Source organism: Lepidochelys kempii, chromosome 7 (genome assembly GCF_965140285.1).
Source record: "Lepidochelys kempii isolate rLepKem1 chromosome 7, rLepKem1.hap1, whole genome shotgun sequence".
Lineage (NCBI taxonomy): Eukaryota > Metazoa > Chordata > Testudines > Cheloniidae > Lepidochelys > Lepidochelys kempii.
This window is the reverse complement of record NC_136386.1, coordinates 104,247,044-104,273,739: the sequence shown is the minus strand read 5'-3', so window position 1 is coordinate 104,273,739 and position 26,696 is coordinate 104,247,044. Positions and strand designations below refer to the sequence as shown.

Genomic DNA, 26,696 nt, shown 5'->3' with positions numbered 1-26,696 from the left:
TATGCATGTATCCAAAGAAGAAAGGGGTGGGATGGGGCCTTTACTTCCTGAACTGACAACTGCAGCCTCCAAATGAGTTTCTTCTCCCCACGTGACAAATAACCAGCAGTTGCTTTCGGGGACAAATGATTTCATTGTGTGTGCTGTTTTTTTTTTAACATTAAATACATTTAAAAAAAGCACGAAGGGATCAAATTCCACATCTATTAAATCCTACCCTGCATCATGAAAGATTGTCGACTGGAGTCAATGTAATACAGACAGAGGCAATTGCAGAATAAGGACCAGGTGTGGACATTGGTGCATAGTACTTATTTTTTGTTCTATAACTGATCACTCCAGCCTTCCTCATAAGGAACTTCGAGGAAAGCGAGCATAATAACTGATCTATTTTTTGGTACTTCCTGTAACATATTTTTGTTAAACTAATCCTTGTTGTAATGTAATATGGTGAGCATAATCGCAAAATATCAGACTGCTAGAGTGATTTGCCGTAAAAAAGTGCACTTGCTTTGGCTTGCTTACAAGTTGAGGTGGTTTTATTTAATTTTCATAAAGGTTTGGCTTTAATGTCCCCTCCCATGCCTAAGGTAAACACCCCCTCCTTGGGCCGCCGACATGGGGTGGGGAAGGGGCAGCTGCCTCTGGGCCAAGTGATTTAAAAGGGCCTGGTGCTTCTGGCCACCGCTGCCATTGTTACCTTGGCAGCGGCCGGAGCCCCGGGTCCTTTTAAATAGCTGCCGGAGCCCCAGGTGGTATAGGCTGGGGGAGGCTGACTCCTAGCCCCGCCCCTTACAAGGGCCCAGCGCCGGGCCCCTGTACCAGTAAGTCTGTCTTCTTTCTTTCACCCCTGTATCTGAGACTGCTACAACATGAAGTAAATGGCAGAATACGAGTAAAACAGAGCAGGAGACATACTCTTCTCCCCCAAGGAGTTCAGTCAGAATTTAATTAACAAATTAGTTTAACTAGCATCCTCAGCATGGAAGCATCTCCTCTGGAATGGTGGCCGAAGCATGAAGGGGCATACAAATGTTTAGCATATTTGGCACTTAAATACCTTGCAGTGTCGGCTACAAAAGTGCCATGCGAACACCTGTTCTCACTTTCAGGTGACATAGTAAATAAGAAGTGGGCAGCATTATCTCCCGTAAATGTAAACAAACTTGTTTCTCTTAGCGATTGGCTGAACAAGAAGTAGGACTGAGTGGACTTGTAGGCTCTAAACTTTTACATTGTTTTGTTTTTGAGTGCAGTTATATAACACAAAAAAAATCTACATTTGTAAGTTGCACGGTACTTGTATGAGATGAAATGAAAAATACTATTCCTTTTGTTTATCATTTTTACCATGCAAATATTTGTAATAAAAATGTGAGCACTTTACACTTTGTATTGAGTTGCAATAGAAATCAATATATTTGAAAATGTAGAAAAACATCCAAAATATTGGTATTCTATTGTTTGTGTGATTAAAACTGCGATTAGTTGCAATTAATTTTTTTGAGTTAATGTGTGAGTTAACTGCTATTAATTGACAGTCCTAATTTTCAGTTTTATTTATTAATAATCTAGGGGCCTACACCCATTGACTTCAGTGAAGAAGGATCTGGCCCTTTGATAGGTGAGACAAATCTACTCAAGATATTGGACAATAGTTTAGAGAAGGGGGGGTCTGTATTGCTTACTTATTGATTAATAATATTTAACTCTGAAGTGCTTGTCTCAGTTGCTAGTGTGTAATTACAAAGTTTTACTATATTATATTAAAAGACAGTAAAACAGTGCTATATAAACTTGTTGCCAAAGAGAAATGTTGGCAGATCACTTGCTGCACTCTGAACATTTTTTGTTTTTGTAGAGCTTGTCAAGTGATTAAAAAAAGTTTCACGATTAATCGCACTGTTAAACAATAATAGAATAGCATTTATTTAAATATTTTTGGATGTTTTCTATATTTTCAAATATATTGATTTCAATTACAACACAGAATACAAAGTGTACAGTGCTCACTTTATATTTTTTATTACGAATATTTGCATTGTAAAAACGATAAGAGAAATAGTATTTCAATTCACCTCATACAAGCACTGTAGTGCAATCTCTTTATGATGAAAGTTGAACTTTCAAATGCAGAATAATAATAATAAATTATTATAGAACTCCCTTCAGCTGAGTGAGCCCCTGTTTGCAAGGAAGGGTGGATTTTACCTAAGGGCCTCGACATGCAGCAGGGGAGGTGAGGCTGGTACAGGGATGCTGAGCTTGCCAGGCCCCTGTTCTCTGTGGCAGTGTTTCACAAACTTTTTTTTTGTGCTGGCGACCCCATTTGGAATAAAAAAAAAAAAAATAAAATTATGCACTCCTCACCCCCTCCCCTGTGAGGAAAAAATTGTGACCCCCCCCCCCCCCCACCCCTACCTCCAGCCCGGCGGGAGGCACGGGCCTCTAAACCAGCAGGGAGTGCTGATGCCTCCCTCTCCGGCCAGAGGTATGCAATTTAATGTGTTTAAAAAATTTGTTTTCAGTTAATTGCAGGTGTTAACTGCAATTACAGTGGACCCTCGCTAGAACACGCGTCTATATAGCGCGAATTCATGTATAACGCGGTTGCGGCCATGGATCCCAAATTTTAACTAATTTAATTGGAATTCATTTTAATGCGGTCCCCGCTATAACGCCGTCCCCATGTTAACGCGGTACCGTGCATGGATCCCGAATCCTGTGTTCTAGGAAGGGTCTGCTGTAATTGACAGCCTTAGTTTTTTGCTTAGAACAGCTCTCTTTTAAAATGGAAAGGATATTTTTTTTCCTCAAACATACAGGCCAAACAATCACTAAAGATATACACATTAACTGTTAGTTTATTTAGGAAAAGCAACATTTAATACTATATTTGCATTCTCTTTTAAATAAGATGATCTGTTTTAAAACAAACAAGTGAACTACACTAACTTGCTCAATTCCTTGCTTCGTTGTATTCATATTAATGTAGAACGTAATTCTAGATTGTGCTCTGCAATAATCCCTCCTTTATTATAATATAAAATTGCTGCTGTTGCAGAGATTCAATGCTGATGTGATGAGATTATCGTGTTCACGCTATCAGTATGCTAGAAGTGTGGTCACTTATTTGGATAGCCAATGGAGTTGCTATTTTCTGTGAAATCTGAAGGTTTGCATATAGTATAATTTATTTCCCTGCTGAGGCTCATGCTGAGTTATCCTTTTTGCTAACGCTAATTTGCCACTCCAGCAGGGCCAGTGTGGACACAGAAAAATATAAAAAAGAACGCTAACTCTAAAGGTAGTGAGCAAGAAAAGAAAACAATCAGCAAATTCCATGTTGGAAGAATAACCAACATAAAGAACCGGAGTACTTGTGGCACCTTGGAGACTAACAAATTTATTAGAGCATAAGCTTTTGTGGGCTACAGCCCACTTCATCGGATGCATAAAATGGAACATATATAGTAAGATATATACAGATAAGTTGGAAGTTACTATGCAAACTATGAGAGGCTAATTAGTTAAGATGAGCTATTATCAGCAGGAGAGAAAAACTTTGTAGTATCTAGTTTGTATATTAATTCAAGCTCAGCAGTTTCTCGTTGGAGTCTGTTTTTGAAGCTTTTCTGTTGCAAAATTGCCACCCTTAAATCTTTTACTGAGTCGCCAGAGAGGTTGAAGTGTTCTCTTACCGGTTTTGGAATGTTATGATTCCTGATGTCAGATTTGTGTCCATTCTTTTGTGTAGAGACTGTCCGGTTTGGATAGTGTACATGGCAGAGAGGCATTGCTGGCACATGATGGCATATATCACATTGGTAGAGGTGCAGGTGAACGAGCCTCTGATAGTGTGGCTGATGTGATTAGGTCCCATGATGGTGTCACTTGAATAGATATGTGGACAGAGTTGGCATCGGGCTTTGTTGCAAGGATAGGTTCCTGGGTTAGTGTTTTTGTTGTGTGGTGTGTGGTTGCTGGTGAGTATTTGCTTCAGGTTGGGGGGCTGTCTGTAAGCGAGGACTGGTCTGTCTCCCAAGATCTGTGTCAGTGAGGGATCATTTTTCAGGATAGGCTGTAAATCTTTGATGCGCTGGAGAGGTTTTAGCTGGGGGCTGAAGGTGACAGCTAGTGGCATTCGGTTATTTTCTTTGTTGGGCCTGTCCTGTAGTAGGTGACTTCTGGGTACTCGTCTGGCTCTGTCAGTCTGTTTTTTCACTTCAGCAGGTGGGTATTGTAGTTTTAAGAACACTTGATAGAAATCTTGTAGGTGTTTGTCTCTGTATTAGGGATTGGAGCAAATGCGGTTGTATCATCTAGGGTGGTGTTTATGTGACCATCGCTTATTAGCACAGTAATTTCCAGGAAATGGACCGCTTGTGTGGATTGGTCTAGGCTGAGGTTGATGGTGGGATGGAAATTGTTGAAATCATGGTGGAATTTCTCAAGGGCTTCTTTTCCATGGGTCCCGATGATGAAGATGTCATCAATGTAGCGCAAGTAGAGCAGGGGCATTAGGGGACAAGAGCTAAGGAAGCGTTCTCAGTCAGCCATAAAAATGTTGGCATACCGTGGGGCCATGCGGGTACCCATAGCAGTGCCGCTGATTTGAAGGTATACATTGTCCCCAAATGTGAAATAGTTATGGGTGAGGACAAAGTCAAAGTTCAGCCACCAGGTTTGCCGTGACATTATCGGGGATACTGTTCCTGATAGCTTGTAGTCCATCTTTGTGTGGAATGTTGGTGTAAAGGGCTTCCACATCCATAGTGGCCAGGATGGTGTTTTCTGGAAGATCGCCGATGGATTGTAGTTTCCTCAGGAAGTCCAGTGGTATCTTGAAGATAGCTGGGAGTGCTGGTAGCGTAGGGCCTGAGGAGAGAGTCCACGTAGCCAGACAATCCTCCTGTCAGGGTGCCAATGCCTGAGATGATGGGGCATCCAGGATTTCCAGGTTTATGGATCTTGGGAAGAGAGAGAATACCCCTGGTCGGGGTTCTAGACATGTGTCTGCACAGATCTGTTTCTGTGCTTTTTCAGGGAGTTTCTTGAGCGGATGGTGTAGTTTCTTTTGGTAATCCTCAGTGGGATCAGAGGATAATGGCCTGTAGAATGTGGAGTCAGAGAGTTGCCTAGCAGCCTCTTGTTCATATTCCAACTTATTCATGATGACAGCACCTCCTTTGTCAGCCTTTTTGATTATGATGTCAGAGTTGTTCCTGTGGCGGCTGATGGCGTTGTGTTCAGCACGGCTGAGGTTATGGGGCAAGTGATGCTGCTTTTCCACAATTTCAGCCCGTGCACGTTGACGGAAGCAATCTATGTAGAAGTCCAGTCCGTTGTTTTGACCTTTAGGAGGAGTCCACGCAGAATCCTTTTTTTTTTGTAGTGTTGGTAGGAAAGATTCTGTGGGTTAGTATGTTGTTCAGAGGTATGCTGGGAATATTCTTTGAGTCGGAGATGTCGAAAATAGGATTCGAGGTCACCACAGAACTGTATTATGTTCTTGTGTGTGGAGGGAGAAAAGGAGAGGCCCCGAGATACGACAGATTCTTCTGCCGGGCTAAGAGTATAGCTGGAAAGATTAACAATATTGTTGGGTGGGTTAAGGGAACCACTGTTGTGGCTCCTTGTGGCATGTAGTAGTTTAGATAGTTCAGTGTCCTTTTTCCTTTGTATAGAAGCAAAGTTTGTGTTGTAAATGGCTCGTTCACCTGCACATCTGCCAATGTGATATGTGCCAGCAATGCCCCTCTGCCATGTACATTGGCCAAACCAGACAGTCTCTACGCAAAAGAATAAATGGACACAAATCTGACATCAGGAATCATAACATTCAAAAACCAGTAGGAGAACACTTCAACCTCTCTGGCCACTCAGTAAAAGATTTAAGGGTGGCAATTTTGCAACAGAAAAGCTTCAAAAACAGACTCCAACAAGAAACTGCAGAGCTTGGATTAATATGCAAACTAGATACCATTAACTTGGGTTTAAATAAAGACTGGGAGTGGCTGGGTCAGTACACATATTGAATCTATTTCCTTAAGTATCCTCACACCTTCTTGTCAACTGTCTAAATGGACCATCTTGATTACCACTACAAAAGTTTTTTTTTTTTCTCCTGCTGATAATAGCTCATCTTAACTAATTAGCCTCTCACAGTTTGTATGGTAACTTCCAACTTATTTGTGTGTGTGTGTGTACACACAAATATGTATCTTACTATATGTTCCATTCTATGCATCCGATGAAGTGGGCTGTAGCCCACGAAAGCCTATGCTCTAATAAACTTGTTAGTCTCTAAGGTGCCACAAGTACTCCTGTTCTCTTTGCGGATACAGACTAACACGGCTGCTACTCTGAAACCAACAAAAAGAAGAATTTTAGTTAAAAAAAAAGTTAAGTATAGCATTTGATTCATGTAGAGAAACAGCAAATTGTTGTGGTGTTCAGAACAGTTTCTAATAGTATATTAAACATTAATAGCTCAACATTTAGTAAGGCTTCTTGGACACATGCAATATTGACACGTTTCAGAGAGAAAATAAACTGTTAAACAACATGAAGGGGTTTCTGAGAGAACTTGTAAATCTGAAAATAAACAGACCAGCTGCTTGTTTTGTTTTGCATGCTTTTGTATGGGTATACTATCCTCTCATGCTTCCTGCCAGCAGGATATTGCAATTTACAAGAATCCTGGACTTGACTCTTTTGTGGAACAGGATTTGTGTGGACCTCACAAATGCTAGTGCTCAAGAATGGGGCCAGCTGGCAAAGCTGAAGAATAGCATGGTATGCCTATATGTGATGCGAGGAAACACGCTCATATCAGTCCTTTGTGTTTCCCAGATAAATATTGGGCTTTAATTTATATTGCAGCTCTTCTTTTAGAGCTGATGTAATTTTTACAGTATCAAGAAACATCTAAAATGATCTGAATTCAGGCCTGTAAGTGTCCTATGATGAGACTGTCTTTGAAACATGTGTTACTTTAACTTGACACAGCCCTTAACTTAGAATTTCTTTGCTTGTCACAAATTTTAATGTTCATAGCTTTTAAAAAAATATTTAATATTTATTCAACATATAAGAACTTAAAATATTAGGTTATAGACTAATGGCCAGTAAATATATAGGGGACTATTATTTGTAATAGACTAGTAGATATGTAAAGGGATTGGAAAATATCATGTCATCATTTCAAATTGTAGGAAGTTTGCCACATTTTTTTTTTTTTTTTGGGGAAGGACGGTTGTGGAAAAGAATATCACCTGTTATGCAAATGCATTTATACACTTCATGCAACAATACTGTGCAGTTACTATTAACCAGTTATTAAGTGAGGACACTGTTTTCTAGGGGGGTTGTATGCTTGTGTGGCATAATGCATAACTTATATAGGTTATTGTAAATATAATATCCATTGTTTGATCTTCTCTTGTTGCTCTGCTTTCCAAGCTGTATTCCTTTTTCTCCAGAAAATGGTTGGGCATAGAATGGTGAGGCAGATGAATGCAGGAGCAACACCAGTGTATACGTATCAAATTACTTGGATCCTGCATTTGATTAGAGTTGTTTTCTGCATGAGAACAGGACATTGCTGATGAAGCTGAGGAATTTTTCAGGCTGTACCATTAAGGCAAACTACTAGTTTTGTTTTTTTTCTTTTGTGTGAGAAGACCTTTCTCTGCATAGTAGTAGTGGAAGCCATCTTGCTGAAAGTGATGTTATGGAAGACACCAGTTCTGAACAAGCCAAATATAAACCCAAGTCAGCTGCTTTATTTTTTTGTAAAATCTTAATGATTATAGTTTTCTGAACACAATTTTATTTCCTATTTAAAGGTTTTTTTGATAAGTTAACTTTACACAACAGGGAACTGGTTTAGTCTTCCCTTGGTCTCATGCGAAAGTTCCAAATCCTGCTTTAATCTTAATTGTATCAAAAAAAAGCTTTTAAAAACTGTGTTTATGTATAAAATTCAAGTATAATGTACAACCATTATAAAAGCAGGATGGTAACTGGTTCAGTCTTGTAGTGAGCTCTTGGATAACAATGCCATCAGATTGCAGCATTTTTTCAGCAAAATGGCTGCCACCAACGTGGATCAGATAGTAATTGTAAAAAATCTGGAATTGGAGTAGCCATTGATATTTTGTTTTCAGGTACATTCCTCAGTTTATAGTGAATTTTGAAACAAAAAACTGAAGAATGCTTGTTGAGCAAAATGAAAAGTTTGTGTAAATTATGACTTTACCATGAATGTGAATAATTGAAGACTTGGAGAAAATACGCAATTTGTTGCAGACTGTCAGAGGAGTTCATACTTTGCCTCGTTTTTCTTTGATTTCTTTATGCTGCTTTAAAGTAGATACATTTGGGCTTGTTTCATTGTTCTCTCATTCCCTCTGTAAGAGAGGTGTAAACAAGGTGCAGACAAACATTTCCAGATTCTGTTTCAGAAAGCTGACACTTTGCTTGTTCATTCATATGGATGTTTAATGTCAGACACACCTTTAGAGCAAATAACCAGATATTACATTAGGAATAATACACTGCAGAATTTAAGGTGGAACTATTAAAAAAGCCCTCCCAATGCTTGTCTTCCTAGCCCAGGGTAAAAAGGGCCAGAGCCACCCTGACCCCCTCATTCCTTTTCACTGCAGGGATCAGTCAAAGTGTGTGTACACTTGTTACACTCTTTCTCTTAGAGAAAGATACTTCTACTTTTTCTGTACGTATTTAGTTGTTCATAGTGAGGTATTTTTTAGCAATTTTTTGTTTTATATACATTTTTCTCTCGACTTTGAGCTCAGTACTGGGGTATGCCTAAATATCTGGGATTTAAGTGCTGTTCTGGCTGTAGTAATTCTGTACATCAGCAACCCTCATTATAGTTGTTTAAAGTGTTCAGGAGAGAGCCATGTCAGACATAAGTGTCCTGTCTGAAGGAGGTTTAAGACTAAGATGATTTGGGAAGTTTGACTTTGGCATAACCTGATGGTGTCAGCTGTGTGCTCCACTCAGGAACATCATATATGAGGCTTGGACTCTGTCTCAGAGTGTACTCTGAGACAGTGGATTCCCCTTGGAGGGAACCGAAGAGGAGGTGTTCTGTTGTATTGCATAAACACCATAAGAAGTTGGACACTTAGTTCCTCCAGTCAGAAAAAGCCCTCTTCCTCTTTGAAAACCAGGTCCTCAATGGAGACTCATAGGAAGAAATCTGGTACCAAGATTAGAGCTCAGCCTGCTCCACATAGGCACTCCGCAGTATTTCATTCATCCTCTAACAATATAGTGTTGTTGACTCTAGCACCTTGTTTGGTACTGTTGAGATCAACTCCATTGCTGGGGCATTCTACATCAGGGGTCGGCAACCTTTCAGAAGTGCTGTACCAAGTCTTCATTTATTCACTGAAATTTAAGGTTTTATGTGCCCGTAATACATTTTAATGTTTTTAGAAGGTGTCTAAGTCTATATTATATAACTAAACTATTGTATGTAAAGTAAATAATTTTTTAAAATGTCTAAGAAGCTTCATTTAAAATTAAATTAAAATGCAGATCTTATCAGTTTAGTGTGATCCTTGCCCTTGCTTTTCGTTGCTGAGTTTTCCAATGTCTGGCATGTATTTGGGTACTTTAAACTGCACACAGGCTTCTGAGTGATCAGTTCTTAACTGGCTCTGAGAAGGACAGAGGACAGATTTCATGTGTGAAAATATCTGTTCGCACAGGTATTTAGATCCAAATGCTGAAAGCATTGCAAATGCAGTTTTCTTCAAACAGTTAAATTTCACTGGTAGGGACATCCAGAAGGTCAGAATAGAGGCCCCATGATCTCTCTCGGTAGCTTCAAGTGCACTTCGCAGATCTCCAAACTTTGATGCCCACAGTTGAGCTTTTTAACTGAATGAGCTGCATTTCATAATCTTCAAACACCCATCCACTGAAATACAGACAAATTCAAGTCGCTTTCGTTGAATTTTCCAGGTTTAATTAGAAAAGAAAGCATTGGGCCAAATCACTGGAAATCTTGAAATCTGTCAAATCTGTCAAATTCTGATTCCAGTTCTTGCATGTACATTCCAATCTCATTGACACTGACAGTGCAATGTATTGGTAGCTTTGTGTTGGAAGTATTTCAACTTTTGAAATTGAATTTGAATTTGAAAGTCGAAGTTCGAATATCCCGAGGAAAAACTGCTAGTTTAACAAATGCCTTCCAGGCTTCATAAAGATCCAGAACCATTTGCCCGGTACCCTGGAGACAGAGGTTGAGTTTGTTTAGGTGAGCGGTGATGTCAATTAGAAACATGAGCTTACACAGCCATTTGTCATCATCCAGTTCGGAGTAGTTTTGTCCTTTCTGACTAAAAGGCCTTGATTGCATCAAAACAGTTTACAAAGCGCACCAAAACCTTGCCACGACTTAGCCACCAAATGTTGCTCTGAAGTGGAATGTCATAAGCACTGTCCGTCTCTTCTGGGAGTCAGTCAAAGCAGATAGAGCAACAAGGCAATTGACAATTTGCACCACTGTTTTCATCACATTATTAAGCTCTGAATTAGAAATTTTAGCACACAGGTTTTCTTGATGGATGATACAGTGAAATTTGACTACTGGGCGACCAATTTGATCTTCAAGTAACTTTACAAATCCCTTCTGTTTTCTGACCATGGCAGGAGCACCGTCTGTTGTGTCTCAAAATATTTTTCAGATGTCAACTCCTCATTCTTCAGATTGGTTTACAAAGCTTTCCACTATATCTTACCCCTTTGTTGTGCCATGCAGGGGTTTTAGGCAACAAAGCTCCTCTTAGATTTCATCAGAAGCACATCTTGCAACAACTGCCAAACGTGGAACGTCGTTTATATCCACGCTGTCATCAACTGCAACGCTAAACACTGCTGTGTCTTTTAATGCAGTCTCGTCTGCTTTTCGTTAATGTTTTCTGCCATTTTGCTTATGCGTCTCTCAACTGTTCTGGCGGAGACAGGTAGTTTATATTCTAGATATGATCGTGTCTTTATTTGGCAAATCATTGAACAAAACCTCCGAACTGCTGAGAAATATTTTTTTATATATATATTTTCCCCATCTGTTTTTTGCAATGTACTGTGCAATCTTGTAACTTCCTTTGGTAGCTTGATTTTTACTTACGCTTAAGCATTTAAAAACACTGCTTTGCTTCTCATATCCTGCTACTGCCTTTTTAATCAATTCAGTCTTGTCTGCTTCGTCAAGAAAGGTTTTCTCGTGCTTCATTTCAGAATGTCATTGAACACTTGATGTGCAACACACAGCACTTTCACAACAGAAAGCACAAACGGCACGGTTCTTTTGAATAAATCCAAATGTCTGTCCAAGAAGGCTGAAATGAACAGACATCTAACTTTGCTTTCTCAGGAGCTGACATTTTGTCAAATGTACCCCTCAACTTACAATGGGGGGAAAAATGGCAACAGAGGGGCACGCACAAGGTCAAACACAGTGCAGTGTCACACATGGCCTGATATAAGCAGCAAATGAGGACTTAAATATCCCAGTGGCCTCTTGCCCCAGGCTGGGCCAGTGGAGGACAGCTGCGGGCAGTTGCAGAGTGCCAGGCTGAGGCCAGGACCCCAGGCCAGCAGCGGAGCCCCCTGGACCAGTGGCTGGGACTGGCAGCGGGCTGAGCAGGGCTGGCAGCTGGGACCCCGGGTTGGTGGCCGGGATCCTGGGCTGAGCGGCAGAGTGCCACTGAAAATCAGTTCGCGTGCCGCCTTTGGTGTGCGTGCCATAGGTTGCTGACCCCTGTTCTACATTGACTTTGTCTGTATTACACCTACATTTTTGGTACCTGTGACACCTGAAGCTTACAGAACGGCCGGGGACCACCTTTGCCTCTCAGTCTTGGATTTCCCACTGATGCAGTGGGAAGTTCAGATGCCCACCCCATTTCACAAGCCCTAGTGCTGCCGCCTTTGGTACCCGCATTTTTGCTGCTCCCTGATTCTGGGTGTGTGCAGGTTCCATTGGACTCCAGAAGCTTGAAAGTGAAGCGGAGCAAGTGTATGGTACCTTCTGTGGGAAAGCTGCTGGATATTTCCTCTGGTACTGACCACATCTCATCGGTCATAGAATATCAGGGTTGGAAGGGACCTCAGGAGGTCATCTAGTCCAACCGCCTGCTCAAAGCAGGACCAGTCCCCAACTAAATCATCCCAGCCAGGGCTTTGTCAAGCCTGATCTTAAAAACGTCTAAGGAAGGAGATTCCACCACCTCCCTAGGTAATGCATTCCAGTGCTTCACCACCCTCCTAATGAAAAAATTTTTTCCTAATATCCAACCTAAACCTCCCCCACTGCAACTTGAGACCATTACTCCTTGTTCTGTCATCTGCTACCACTGAGAACAGTCTAGATCCATCCTCTTTGGTCCAGGTTCGTGTACTACACTGCCTTGCTCTTCAGAATCAGAGATGGGATCTTGAAGCATAATATCCTGTTACACAGGATCAAGAGCCTGTTCTCATTCTTCCTCTTGTAAGTCAAGATCTCGGTATCGTGATTCTTGTAGAAGCATGTCCAGGGACAGGATGTCTTGGGGTGGGGCCCTGGTACCATACCAATTCTAACGGTGGCCCTTTGGGAATCCACTGTGTGTTCCTCCAGACTCCAGGTCCTCGTTGGTTAGACCATGTGTGACAGGCTTGGGACTCACCACCGCAGCGCCTCCCTCTGGCATCTCAGGGAATTAGCTCTGTCCCGTGCGGAGCACCCTCTGCTGGTGGTGTCCTGTCCGTGTCTTGCCCTCTATTGGCTTCTCGACCCATGTTGCTCCCAGCTCACGGTGTCCCCTTCAGGACACTGCCCTCCGGCAGTGCCCCCAAATCCACACTTGCCCCCTTCGGGGGTGGGGGGGAGTGTTAACAGCAGTGGCCACCCGCAACCTCACAGTCTAGCCCCTCGGCTCAAGGGCTGGTTGCAGTCTGCTCTAGCCGCTTCTCCACCCCCAGGTACTGTATAAGTGGGAAGGGAGGGACCCAGGCCCACCCTCTACTCTGGTTCCCGAGCCAGGGACCCTCTAGTGGCAGCCTCCCTGCCCTCCTTCTCTCCCCTTGTCTGACTGTCCCTGAGCTACTTCCCTTCTGGCCCCTCGCACCCTCTAGGCCCTTTCTATCGCGGCCTGCAGTCTGGCAGGTATTGGGCCAGAGCCCTACTATGCTCCCCCTAAGCCTCCCCAGCACTGCTCTGTTCGAGATGCTGGTCTCCTGCTCCGCAGACAGACCTTCCCCCATGAAGGTCTGGGACAGACTGCCTGCTCCCTTCCTGGTTAGCCTTTATAAAGGGCCTAGCCTAGCCCTGATTGGCTGGCTGTAATACTGGTCCTGATTGGCTCTCTAACAGGCCCGCCCTGATTGGCTGCCGCCTTGCGCAGTTGCTCTGGCCTGTTGTAGCCCAATCTGGCATGGGTGTGGGGCACCACCCCACCACACCGTGTAGCATTTGATCACCATCAAGGCACCATACTCTGCCCGGTGCCGAACTTGGTACTGAGTCAGGTACTCAGTAAGAAGATGTTTCCTTCAGCGCGTGACCCTTCTGGTGCAGAGATACAACAGAACAGACATTACAGTGCAACCCTTCCATAGTTCATCCTCGTCACCAGGTGAGGCTACTATCTGAGTCATCCTCTCTGGTTCCTGATGATTACAAAACATACCAGGAACTTATGATAAAGGTAGCCACTGCTCTGGGAATTCCAGTAGAACTGGTTCAGGGCAATTCTCACAAGTTAAAGGATATTTTATGTACTATAGGACATGCTAGAGTGGTTTTACCTATTGATAATGTTCTCTTGGAGCACACCAAAATCCTTTTGGCAAACTCTCTCTCCTCTCTGACACCCGCTGCCAAAAGGACTGAGGAAAGGTGCAAATTCCCTCTCGGGGTCATGGGTACTTTTATTCACACCCAACTACAGGATCTTTGGTGGTGACCATAGTTAATATAAATGCAAGACCAGGACAATCTAAATGTACTCCCAAAGACAAAAACATGAAGAAATGGGATTTGTTTGGAAGGAAAGTTTATTCATTATCAGGAATACAGTTGAAAATTACAAACTAACAGACTCTTGTTTGCTTGCTGTGATTACTCCAATAGGGACTCAGTGCTACAATTCCTTGACTTGTTGCCAGACATGAGAGGGAATACAGAGCACTTATCAGTAAGGCTATATTTTAATCATGGGTATTTTTAGTAAAAGTCACAGGCAGTAAACAAAATTCACGGCCTGTGACCTGTCCATGACTTTTACTATACCGCCCTCACTAAAACTTGGGCGGGGGAGGCTCAGGGGACTGCCTGGGGGATGTTGTTACTGGTGCTTGGGGGTGTGTGTGTGTGTGACACACAGCTCGGCGGGGGGGGGGGGGGAGCGCCACCATGTGTGAGTGGGGAGGTGCTGGGGGTGGGGGAGGGTTGGCAGAGCTGGAGCAGGCTCCCTACCCTGAGCTCCACATGCTGCCTCCACTCTGTCCTAATCCCTGGTTCTTCAGCTCCCATTGGCTGAGAACCGTGGCCAATGGGAGCTTCTGGGGCGGTGCCTGATGGCAGAGGCAGCACATGGAGCTAGGGGCTGAGGGAGGGGAGCCCTCCACTCCAGATAAGCGCCACCTCACACCCCAGCACTGAGCCTCCCCACACCCAAACTCCTGCTGCTGGGGGGCAGGGGGCCCAAGACTGCTCCAGTAGCAGTTGGTGCGCCTGGCCTTGGGGCTCCGAGCTGCTCAGGAGGCCCCAGCCGCTGCAGAAGTCATGGAGGTCACAGAATGTGTGACAAACACGGGGCCTTATCAGTGAGGGCCACGTGGTAACACGATCATCCTTTCAGGCTGCACTGGATAAGATGTTTTCAGCTGTTTGAGTAATGGTAATGGCAGTCACTATGCATCTTGGCTGCAGTCTGGCATTCCATCTGAAATCCAACAGACTACTGAGGATTTGCCTTTTTGAACAGCCAAACCTATCTTAGAGAAGACCGGTGAAGAACTTCATTCTCTAGAAAATTTTTGGCTAACCCTAAGGTCTTTGTCATTTATACTCCCAGGCCCACAGAGAAAGCAGTTCCGCCTTCAAATGCATGATTGGTATCAGCGTTACCCTGTTAGACAGCCCCATCAATGGAGGAAAGGCTATAACACTCACGGAAGGAGACCACCCTTCTCTTCCTCTTCTGCTAACTCCAAACAGATAGCTTAGATGCTATAGACAATCAACTCCTTGGTTAAGGCCAGCGACCCCCTCATTTTGACTTCTCATACCTTTTGGCAGTAGGTTGTCCCAATTCCTAAGTAAGTGCTTAGATCGACATTACATCAGATCAGTGGGTTCTAAGCATGGTGGAACTGGGGTATACTCTGCAGTTCGCATCTATCCCTCCTTCACATTCCTCTCCCATCCCTTTTCAGGGACTCATGAGGCCGTACTAATTCACGATGTTCAGTCACTGTTACAGTTAGGGTCTATAGAGGAAGTATCTCCTCATCACCAGGGGAAAGGATTCTATTCCTATTTTGGTTGAGAAAATAAGCCCAGGGAAGGCCTCAGACCTATTTTAAACCTACGGAAGCTCAACAAGTACATTTTAAAAAATTTCATATGGTTACCGTAGCATGCATTATCCTGTATGTAGACTACGATTGCTTTGTTGTCCTTGTTGCTTGCTTCCATGTGATTCATCATTCCATCATTCAGTAGTCACAGTAGATTCTTACAGTTAGTTGTAGCAGACATTCATTATAAGTTTACCCTCCTCCTCTTTAGTCCTCAGTCCCTTGAGTTTTCACAAAGAGTATGGCGGTGGTTGCAGCACATCTCTGAAGGATAGGAGTCCAGGTGTACACATCTGGGTGAGTGCTTGGTTCAGGTTGGTCCAGACAACTAGTACCAGTGGCCATTGAGAAAATTCAGTTCCTCTTTCATTTGGGAGTACTGATCAACAAGGAGAGAAATCTGTTCTACCTGTCCAGAGAATCTGATTCAGAGGAGTAGTTCTCAATTTGACCTGAGTAGGACAGTATTTGTCTCAGGCCAGGTTTCAGGAGATATTGGACCCATGCGAAGACTTAAAGGCGTATCCTTGTATTACAATGAGCGATTGTCTGAAGCTTGTAGGTCACATGCAGCTTTTACATATGTGACTCATCATGCCAGACTTCACCTCAGAATCATGAATAAATGGTTGAAATCTGTCTATTGTTCCTCTTGTCATCTGCTGGAGAAGCTGACTCATGTACCAAGAAGTGTCTTGATGTCCCTGGACTGGTGGATGGACCCTGCCAGTGTATGCAGTGAGGTTCCTTTTGCCCCAACTGTGCTCTCCATTATTCTAGTTGTATGTGATTCATTTCTTGGTTGGGGAGCTCATGTAGAGAACTTTGAGACTCAGGGTCTCTGGTCAGTGTAGGATTCCTCCACACCAGTGTTTTGGGAGCTTTGTGTTTTGAGCTGTTCACCTGGCCTGTCAAGTTTCTTCCCCACATCAAAGGTTGTTCAGTACAGGTGTCCACAGACAACACAATTGCAGCGTTTTATCTAAATAAGTAGGGAGGAACTAGGTCAGACTCCCTTTGCCAAGAAGGAAAGAGCTTCCAGTCTTCCTGCATCAGGAGTTATATAATGCTCAAAGCCTCTCTCTTTCCTAGGTCTCAGAGCTAGCTAGCATACCATTTTTCTGCAGATCATTCAGCAGAGACCATGAGTCATCCCTCAGTCTGACATAGCAAAGTCTCTATTTTTCAGATTTTGGGAATGCAACCTGACAGGAAATGTCATCAGTTCTGTTCAAGGATAGGTCACAAACCAGGTAGGCTACTATTCTGGAAGGGGAAACTTCTGTATGCTTCCCTTCCCTATCCCTATGGTCCTGAGTTTTGAGCAAGTTTAGACAGGATCGTGCCACAATAATTTTTATAGTGCCATCCTGACCTTGTCAGGATTGGTTCTCGGATCTGTTAGCCTTTCAATTCAGGATCCTGTAATGCTCCCTCAGGTCTTGGATGTAGTTTTGCAGGACCACAACTGTTCCAGCCCTCTCAGCATGCGCATGACTGCATAGATGCTCAATGGTTAACTCCCCAGGAAGCTCTCTGTTCGAGTTGGAAATCTGCTTTAAAATATCAGGAAACCTTCTATACCTACCCCAGGAAATAGCTGATGGAAGAGGTTCCCAGTGTGGTTCCAGCAGAAAGATACCTCTCCTTTATGGGCTCCAATTCTGTTTATACTGGTTTACCTGCTTCACCTAACAGATCAGGGACTTTGCAAGTTCACTGAGAGTTCATCTGGCAAATCTCTTCACATGCTTCCACGTGTAGAGGGAAGATACGTCTTTTCAACTGTGTGACTGTTAGGTTCTTGAAAGGTTTGGACAGTTTCTTCCCACCTATTTGAGACCCCACACCATTTTAATTTTAATGGAACCCATTTTTGAACCTATGTCTGGGTTTTTTCTTTCTCTCAATGATGGTAACATTCCTGGTAGCTATCACTTTAGTTGGGAGGGTAGTAGAACTCCAGGCTTTGGTGGGTGACCCTCTTTACATGGTGTCTTGTAAAGATTGTTTGCATCGACACCCCATATTGCTTACCAAAGTAGTATAGATTTTTTTTTTTTAAATCTCAATCAGACTGTATATTTACCAGTCTCTTTTCTGAGATGAGGAAAATGTCATACTTTGGATGTTCTCAGGGTGCTAGTCTTTTTCCTGCATGGGACTAAAGAGTTGAACATCTCTCTGCAATTTTGTGTCTCTTGCTGACAGGATGAAGGGCAACCTGTCACTTTGCAGAGGATATCTTTCTGGATCTTCTCCTGTATTTGTCTATGCTATGATGTTCTGATGTTCCACTGCCTCAAAGCGTTTTGGCGCACGCTGCAATACCATAAGCAGCACTGGCTGCTGCTTTTTTTTTCCTTTTTTTTTTTTTTTTAAAAGGTCATGACACTTGCAAGGCTATGACTTGGTTGGTTCATACCTTCACTGTCATTATGCTCTCTCCCAGGCCTTAAAGAGACTATGCTAGATTTGGGAAAGTGGTATTGCAATCCTTGTTTAGGTAGGTTCCAATATCCTTCTCCATCTGGAACTGCTTATGAGTTGCCTAAAGTGGAATGGGCGAGTGCAAGCACTCGAAGGAAAAATTGCATACCTGTTGTTCTTTGAGATGTGTGGCGCATGGTGCTTCCGTGACCCACCCTCCTTCCCCTCTTTATCAGAGTCACAGCTAATACTGGTCTCTGGTGTGAAGGGACTTGGGGGTTGCTCTGCCTCTTTATGCTGTTGGCTAGCAACATGAGAGTGTAGGGGGCACGGTGCTGCCCTGATGGGTTTTGTTATGCGAAAAAGTTCCCTGCTTCAGTTGACTGGCACATGAACATACCTAAAGTGGAACTGATACATGCATCACCGCTCAGAGGACAACAATTACCGAAGAGGTATATCACCGTTTTATTGTAGTAAGAAGCTGGTCAGGGAGGGGCACTGTGCTAGAACCATAGAGTGTTAACAGCTTTAAGTGCTAACAAGCTTACCTTCAAACTGTACTAGCTTGGCTGTCTGGGCAGTCATATATGAATAACTAATCAACTCAAACTGTTTTTGATCTAACTCTGTGGCTGCTAACAGAGGCACAGAAATGTTTTGAAGGTGTTTCAGTGAGAAATATAGCACTTGCAGAATTTTGGCTTCTAAATATAGAAGAGACCGAAACTAACATTGTGATACCCTTTCAGTCTAAATGGGTGTAAAGTGCATTTGAGTTAAAAGCCAGCATGTACAGTAGAACTTGAGAATTCTAAACACCTCGGGAATGGAGGTTTGTAACTCTGAACAAAATGTTGTGGTGGTTCTTTCAAAAGTTTGCAGCATAACATTGACTTTATACAGTTTTGAAACTTAGTGTGCAGAAGAAAAATGCTGCTTTTAACCCTCTTAACTGAAATGAAACAAGCAGAGAAACAGTTTCCTTACCTTGTCAGTTTTTTTTTAAACTCCCCCTCCCCTTTTTTGTGGTTTATGCTTAACACAGTTCTGTACTGTACAGTATTTGCTTTTTTTGTCTCTGCTGCCTGATTGCGTACTTTCAGTTCCCGATGAGGTGTGCGGTTGACGGGTCAGTTCGTAACTCTGGTGTTCGTAATTGAGGTTCTACTGTAACTTTTTTCCCATTAGTTGTACAGGAAAATTGCAGTACCATGGAAATATGAAAACTAACAGTTGAACTGACATACTGAGTTTGTATTGAGGATATACTCTTGAAAACAGTGCATAACTTGCAATTCATCAAATAAAACTAACTTTGTAATACAGGGAATGGAAAAGAACACAGTTCTCTTCTGCAGATTGTAAAATCAAAACCATTTAATATTAGACTTTGACTTAGTTGAGTTCTTAATTGAAGTAGAGACGTTCATAGATATTGTGATACAAGTTCAAAGTTCGTGTGAATTTAGCTCTGCTACTTCAGTTAACATTAATGAAAGTTGAACAGTTAAATGGTTGTATGATGCACTGTAGCTGGTTCTTCCCAAAAATTGATCAATGGCAAACTTATTTTAGATATGCTAAGGCTCAGAATAGGTCATCACTGAGTTTAAACAGCAGCCAGGGATTAGAATGGGAGTGGCATACAAAGCACTACTTTTCTGGTTGCTCAAGTCCAGTGTGAGGCCTTAATTGAAACTGTCTTCATTTTGTTTACAGGGATAGTTGTCAGATAGTGTCATCCATCCCATTTTGCAGTCTGAGGAGGACAAGGTCTGAACCAGCATGGAGACAGAATCTCCTCTTCATTAGAGGAAAAAGTAAGATTGGTGTGTTTTTTGTTTTTGTTGTTTTCTTTAAATCATCGTAGTGTGGAAATTAGTATTGGAGTACATATCTTAAAAAGCCTGCCAACAAACTTAGTTTCTTACACTGGCATTCTTCTGATTTTTCTAATAGCAGCTACTGACCTGAACAATGTTAAACAAATACAAATAGGCTTAAACACCTTATGTATACTCTTAAATCAAACTCAGCACGCTGTTTAGTGCATGCCACCTTAACAAAACTATCTACCTGGCTGGTGCAACATAATAAAGCAAACCCACACCATTCTGGCTTTGCCTGTCAACATATTTAACCCTTGAAATTAGGGACTTTGGACAGTTTTTAAGTGCTACCTTTTCTATATTGTTGTACTAATACTGACTTTTCTTGTCTAATTGTTCTAACTATTTTCAGCCCTTGTGATCCACTTCCCTACTTTTCCCCCCCTTCATTCCCCGTACCTTTATCATTCCAGTGTTCTCTTCATACTGTGGAACAGGAGCTAGGTAAAGATGTCAAGTCTGTACAACCTTCAGAAGACTATGAAGCGATAAACAGTATTCCATCTTTGGAATCTGTTTATGAAGTTTTCAACTTAAATTGAAGGAGAGCCTGAAATCTGAAGGCATGTTTTCATTTCCTCTTGGGATATCCCTATTCCTGCGTTTTAAAAAAAAAAAAAGGGAAAAAAGGTTGCTTAAGCATTAATCAGGATGTTTGCCTAAAAGTACGCTATCCTTTTAATAAAACTTATGGTATAGTATGCAACCATTATGTTCTAATAATATTTTCTAATTATTTATAGCTTTCTGCCCAACACAATTTACTTCAAGAAGTGCACGATGACAGAACGTGGAATTAAATGGGCTTGTGAGTATTGTACATATGAAAATTGGCCATCTGCAATTAAGTGTACCATGTGCCGTGCTCAGAGACCTAGTGGAACAATTATTACCGAAGATCCATTCAAAAGTGGTTCAAGTGAAGTTGGTAGAGATTGGGATCCTACAAGCATCGAAGGAGGCAGCAGCCCTTTGATATGTCCAGATTCTAGTGCAAGACCAAGGGTTAAATCTTCTTACAGTACGGAAAGTGCAAATAAATGGTCATGCCACATGTGCACGTACTTGAACTGGCCAAGAGCGATAAGATGTACTCAGTGCTTGTCCCAGCGTAGGACCAGGAGCCCCACAGAATCTCCTCAGTCTTCAGGGTCTGGTTCAAGATCAGTCCCCTTTTCTGTTGATCCTTGTGAAGAGTACAATGATAGAAATAAACTGAACACGAGAGCACAGCACTGGACTTGTTCCGTATGTACATATGAAAACTGGGCTAAGGCCAAGAAATGTGTGGTATGTGATCATCCCAGACCTAACAACATTGAAGCAATAGAACTGGCAGACACAGAAGAAGCTTCTTCAATCATAAATGAGCAAGACAGAGCTCGATGGAGGGGAAGCTGCAGTAGCGGAAATAGCCAAAGAAGATCTCCTCCTACAACCAAACGTGAATCAGAAGTGAAAATGGACTTCCAAAGAATTGAATTGGCTGGAGCTGTTGGCAGCAAGGAGGAACTTGAAGTTGACTTCAAAAAACTAAAGCAAATAAAAAATAGAATGAAAAAGACTGATTGGCTATTTCTAAATGCTTGTGTTGGTAAGTTGTCTGTCTTTTGTTATGTTAGTATGGGGGGGGGGGTGGAAAGTAAAAAAACACAAACTTACAAGGTGTAAACAAGCTCTCAACATGCTGTTTTGTTACGGTACTACAATTTCAGTTCACAACTGTACTTAATAGGTGAACTGAATGTTGCAGTTCCTGAAATAACATTTAGTGGTGGTGCATGGGGGGGGGTATCTGCAAACTTGACAGAATTTGGCAAGTTATCTTAGAGATAAGTAGAGCCATTTTGTGTGTGACTAGTTGCATGAGCTCTTCTGACTTTATGGGAGTTGATATGGAATAGCTGCAGAATCTGTTTTTATAAATATATTATTTTAAAAAAATCAAAGAAGCAACTTTTGCGCACAATAGTGTGAAAAATGCTCTACCTGTGTATTTAAAATTGCTGCTCTGTTTACTGTTACAAGATGTACCAGTAGAATCACCAGATGTAGCTTGGGAATATTTTGTAAACAGGGTAGAGCTTCTGTCGGCACAAGACGCTCAGTCAGATGTTAAAAATAGCACAAAAATATGTAGCTCCAAGAAGCTGCATGCACAATACTGACCTTGAAAATGTTGTGTTAACATGAGTATTATGATGTAAATATTTACAAGATTTCTGAACATGCTATATATACCCAACTGACTTCAGAAATTCACATACCAATTTTGTTTCAGAGTAGCAGCTGTGTTAGTCTGTATCCGCAAAAAAAAAAGGAATACTTGTGGCACCTTAGAAACTAACACATTTATTTGAGCATAAACTTTCGTGAGCTACAGCTCATTTCATTGGATGCATGCAGTGGAAATACAGTGTGGAGATTTATATACACAGAGAACATGAAACAATGGGTGTTACCATACACACTGTAACAAGAGTGATCAGGTAAGGTGAGCTATTACCAGCAGGAGAGCGGGGGGGGGGGGGAAACCTTTTGTAGTGATAATCAAGGTGGGCCATTTCCAGCAGTTGACAAGAACATGTGAGGAGCAGTGTGGGGTGAGGGGGGGAAGGGAAGGGAAATAATCATGGGGAAATAGTTTTACTTTATGTAATGACACATCCACTCCATCTTTATTCAAGTCTAAGTTAATTGTATCCAGTTTGCAAATTGATTCCAATTCAGCAGTCTCTCGTTGGAATCTGTTTTTGTAGGTTTTTTTGTTGAAGAATTGCCACTTTTAGGTCTGTAATCGAGTGACCAAAGAGATTGAAGTGTTCTCCGACTGGTTTTTGAATGTTAGAATTCTGATCCCACTGAGGGTTACCAAAAGAAACTACACCATCTGCTCAAGAAACTCCCTATAAAAGCACAAGAACAAATCCGCACAGACACACCCCTAGAATCCCGACCATGTCACAGCAAACCTGGTGGCTGAACTTTGTGACTTTATCCTCACCCATAACTATTTCACATTTGGGGACAATGTATACCTTCAAATCAGTGGCACTGCTATGGGTACCTGCATGGCCCCACAGTATGCTAACATTTTTATGGCTGACTTCGAACAACGCTTCCTCAGCTCTCGTCCCCTAGCCCCTTCTCTACTTGCGCTACATTGATGACATGTTCATTATCTGGACTCATGGAAAAGAAGCCCTTGAGGAATTCCACCATGATTTCAACAATTTCCATCCCACCATCAACCTCAGTCTGGACCAGTGCGTACAAGAGATCCACTTCCTGAACACTACGGTGCTAATAAGCGATGGTCACATAAACACCACCCTATACCAGAAACCTACTGACCGCTATGCCTATCTTCATGTCTCCAGCTTTCATCCAGGCCACACCACACGATCCATTGTCTACAGCCAAGCTCTACGATACAACCGCCTTTGCTCCAACCCCTCAGACAGAGACAAACACCTACAAGATCTCTATCAAGCATTCTTACAACTACAGTACCCACCTGCTGAAGTGAAGAAATAGATTGACAGAGCCAGAAGAGTACCCAGAAGTTACCTACTACAGGACAGGCCCAACAAAGAAAATAATAGAACGCCATTAGCCATCACCTTCAGCCCCCAACTAAAACCTCTCTAACGCATCATCAAGGATCTACAGCCTATCCTGAAGGACAACCTATCACCCTCACAGATCTTGGGAGACAGGCCAGTCTTTGCTTACAGTCAGCCCCCCAACCTGAAGCAAATACTCACGAGCAACCACACAACAAAAACACTAACCCAGGAACCTATCCTTGCAACAAAGCCCGTTGCCAACTGTGTTCACACATCTATTCAGGGGACACCATCATAGGACCTAATCACATCAGCCACGCTATTAGAGGCTTGTTCACCTGCGCATCTACCAATATGATATTCCATCATGTGCCAGCAATGCCCCTCTGCCATGCACATTGGCCAAACCGGACAGATTCTACGTAGAAGAATAAATGGACACAAATAAGATGTCAAGAATGATAACATTCAAAAACCAGTTGGCGAATACTTCAGTCTTTTTGGTCACTTGATTACAGACCTAAAAGTGGCAATTCTTCAACAAAATAACCTTCAAAAACAGACTCCAATGAGAGACTGCCGAATTGGAATTAATTTGCAAACTGGATACAATTTAACTTATGCTTGAATAAAGACTGGAAGTGGGTGTGTCATTACACAAAGTAAAACTATTTCCCCATGTTTATTCCGCCACACCCCCCCCTCCACTCCCATTCGTCAGATGTTCTTGTCAACTGCTGGAAATGGCCCACCTTGACTATCACTACAAAAGGTCCTGTCTCCTAGCGCCCCTTCTCCCCCCCGCCCCCCCCGGCTGGCAATAGCTCACCTTACGTGATCACTCTTGTTACAGTGTGAATGGTAACACCTATTGTTTCATGTTCTGTGTATATAAATCTCCCCACTGTATTTTCCACTGCATGCATCCGATGAATTGAGCTGTAGCTCACAAAAGCTTATGCTCAAATAAATGTGTTTAGTCTCTAAGGTGCCATAAGTACTCCTTTTCTTTTTGCCAATTTTGTTTTGTATTTTAGTGCTTTCCTAAGGAAATTCTGGATAATGCTCCCAATGCTGGTAAAGAACAGAGACATGAGAGCAGGGTTTTCTCCAGTCATTGACTTTATGAGTTAATTTTTGTGATGTAACTGCCCAGAAGCAGAAATTTTGAGGCTTATGCATACGAGTAGGTTAAATACTTGAAATTTACAATGATTTTGAAGTAGGATGCTTCTTTTGAAATTCCAGCTCTAATAGTGTTTGTCTCATACCATTCCTTGATGTGTCATGAAGCGACTTCATTGCACTTGGCATTGTTCAAGAGCTGATTTGTGAAACACCATTATGTAATCTATTTGGCTGCAAGTAAATGTTCTTATTGTGTATATGGACGTGCATTTCAATGAGCTAAAAGGCGCAGTGCTCTCCTTTGATGGGTAAAGAGTTTCATGCATAGACTTCAAGCTTTTATGTCCTCCTTTTGAAAGAAGGCAGATTCCTCCCTCATAATCTTTCAAATGATGGTAGCCATTAAAATGTATAGTGGACATGTTTTTTCCCCATAGTCGCTTCTTTTCACCATCCCTTTTCCTTCCTCAGATAGCACAGGTAAAAGAGATTTTTCTTGCATGCCAGTCATGTGTAGAGTTATTGTTAGAAATTCTTTGTTTGCCCTATGGATATCTAGTTAGCGCTTTTTTAAATACAGTCTTATTAGATGTCAGATCAGTGAAATACGATTTTTTTTTTCCGTTCATGATGTCTGAAAGATAGAAAAAATTTCCTCTGGGAAATCCTGCAGTATTTGAATCTTCCTTGTATTCTGAGATTTGAAATATAAAATACTTGAAAAGCTTGTTCCAGAACAGTGATAACTAAATTGCTGTCTGGTGTAAAACTGCAAAAACAATTATAGAACATCCTATACATACACTACTTTGTATAAGGCTATAGTAATTTGCTTGTTTCTTGAATTACTTAAATATGAATGTATTTTGAAGGTGCCTTGTTCTAATAAGGCCCTTAGTAAGGGATCAGAGTGACCAAAACATCAGATTTACTCTAATAGATACGTTAAGTAACCACGAAGTTTTAAAAGCCTCTGGGGGAATCCAGAATGCCAATTGTGAGTAGCATGTGCTGAACTTTGCAGGTCTCATGATGAAGATTTCATGGATTTTCCCCTGTGATACTTCTTTAAAAGGTAATACTTTCATATGGAGGCCAATAGTTACTAATCTTGTGCAATTTAAAAACTGTTGCATTTTATGTATTTTGGATTTAAGCATTTTTAATATGTTCTATATAATATGATAATATAAGGCTTATATCGTCCAGAGAAAACCACTTCTTAAAGACACCAATAACGATTACTGATAAAATATTACACTTCTGCTTCTCTTGCAGTTCAGTTCAGTTCTAACTCCTCAGCACCGATGTATGAAAGCATCTGAGCAACTTTAATTAAGGGCTTGTATATATTAGGAAAGTTGAACCACTTTGTTTAAATTTAAAATCTACTTAGTTAAGCTGGTGCAACACCCTAATGTAATTGTACTTAAACCAGTTTACCCTTGCTTAACTTATCAATGCAAACTAATATACTTACAAATGAAGCTAAACTAATTTGAGTTAAATTGATTTAAGTGCACCTGTGTTAGAGGTTTGCACCAGTTTAACTAGATCAATGTATTTAAACTAGTGCAATGGTTCTGATTTAGACCATGTTTTAACCAAAGGTACAAAAATAGGGCAAGGAAATAAAATTTTCCAACAAAATTTAAATGTTCAAGAGGGAAACCCATTTTGTTCCCCTTTTGCTGGTCATGTTTAATATCCTGTGTACCAACTGTACTGTCTAAAGATCTCCCAGGGCTTGAAAATGGTAATGACTGATTTTAGAGATGAGGAAATGTGAGGCGCAGAGGTTGTGGCAGTTGGTAAGAGAACCCTGTCCTCCCAGCTTCATTGCTCTGCTCTAGCTTCTAGATCATGTTGCCTCTCGAACATTCAGAATTACACTAGACACACAAAGATTTGCACCTCAACATGGAGAATATGTTGTGCTTGTACACAGAGGCAACAAACTCCAGAGGCACATGTTCTTGATGCAATGATCCTACCTTCAATCCTATATCTTGGGAGGGGCAGCAGTTTCGCTCTTGCTGATTTTGGTTGTCATTGCAACTGCACT

The 26,696-nt window shown here is 41.9% G+C and overlaps 1 protein-coding gene across 9 annotated transcripts in view; it reads left to right on the top strand.

The window, feature by feature from the left end:
• Positions 1 to 26,696, top strand: part of ZRANB1 (zinc finger RANBP2-type containing 1) — an 83,435-nt gene that overhangs the window by 6,593 nt on the left and 50,146 nt on the right. For 2 of the 9 annotated variants that reach the window (XM_073354110.2, XM_078853860.1), the window contains 2 exons: positions 19,765 to 19,865; positions 20,678 to 21,528. In XM_073354110.2, coding sequence (XP_073210211.1) covers positions 20,715 to 21,528 — 814 coding nt within the window. In that variant the 5' untranslated portion in view covers positions 19,765 to 19,865; positions 20,678 to 20,714. Of the gene's footprint in view, positions 1 to 1,401; positions 1,625 to 6,677; positions 6,799 to 19,764; positions 19,866 to 20,347; positions 20,498 to 20,677; positions 21,529 to 26,696 lie in introns of those variants that run through there. The other 7 variants (XM_073354105.2, XM_073354106.2, XM_073354107.2 and 4 more) reach the window with 7 other exon arrangements.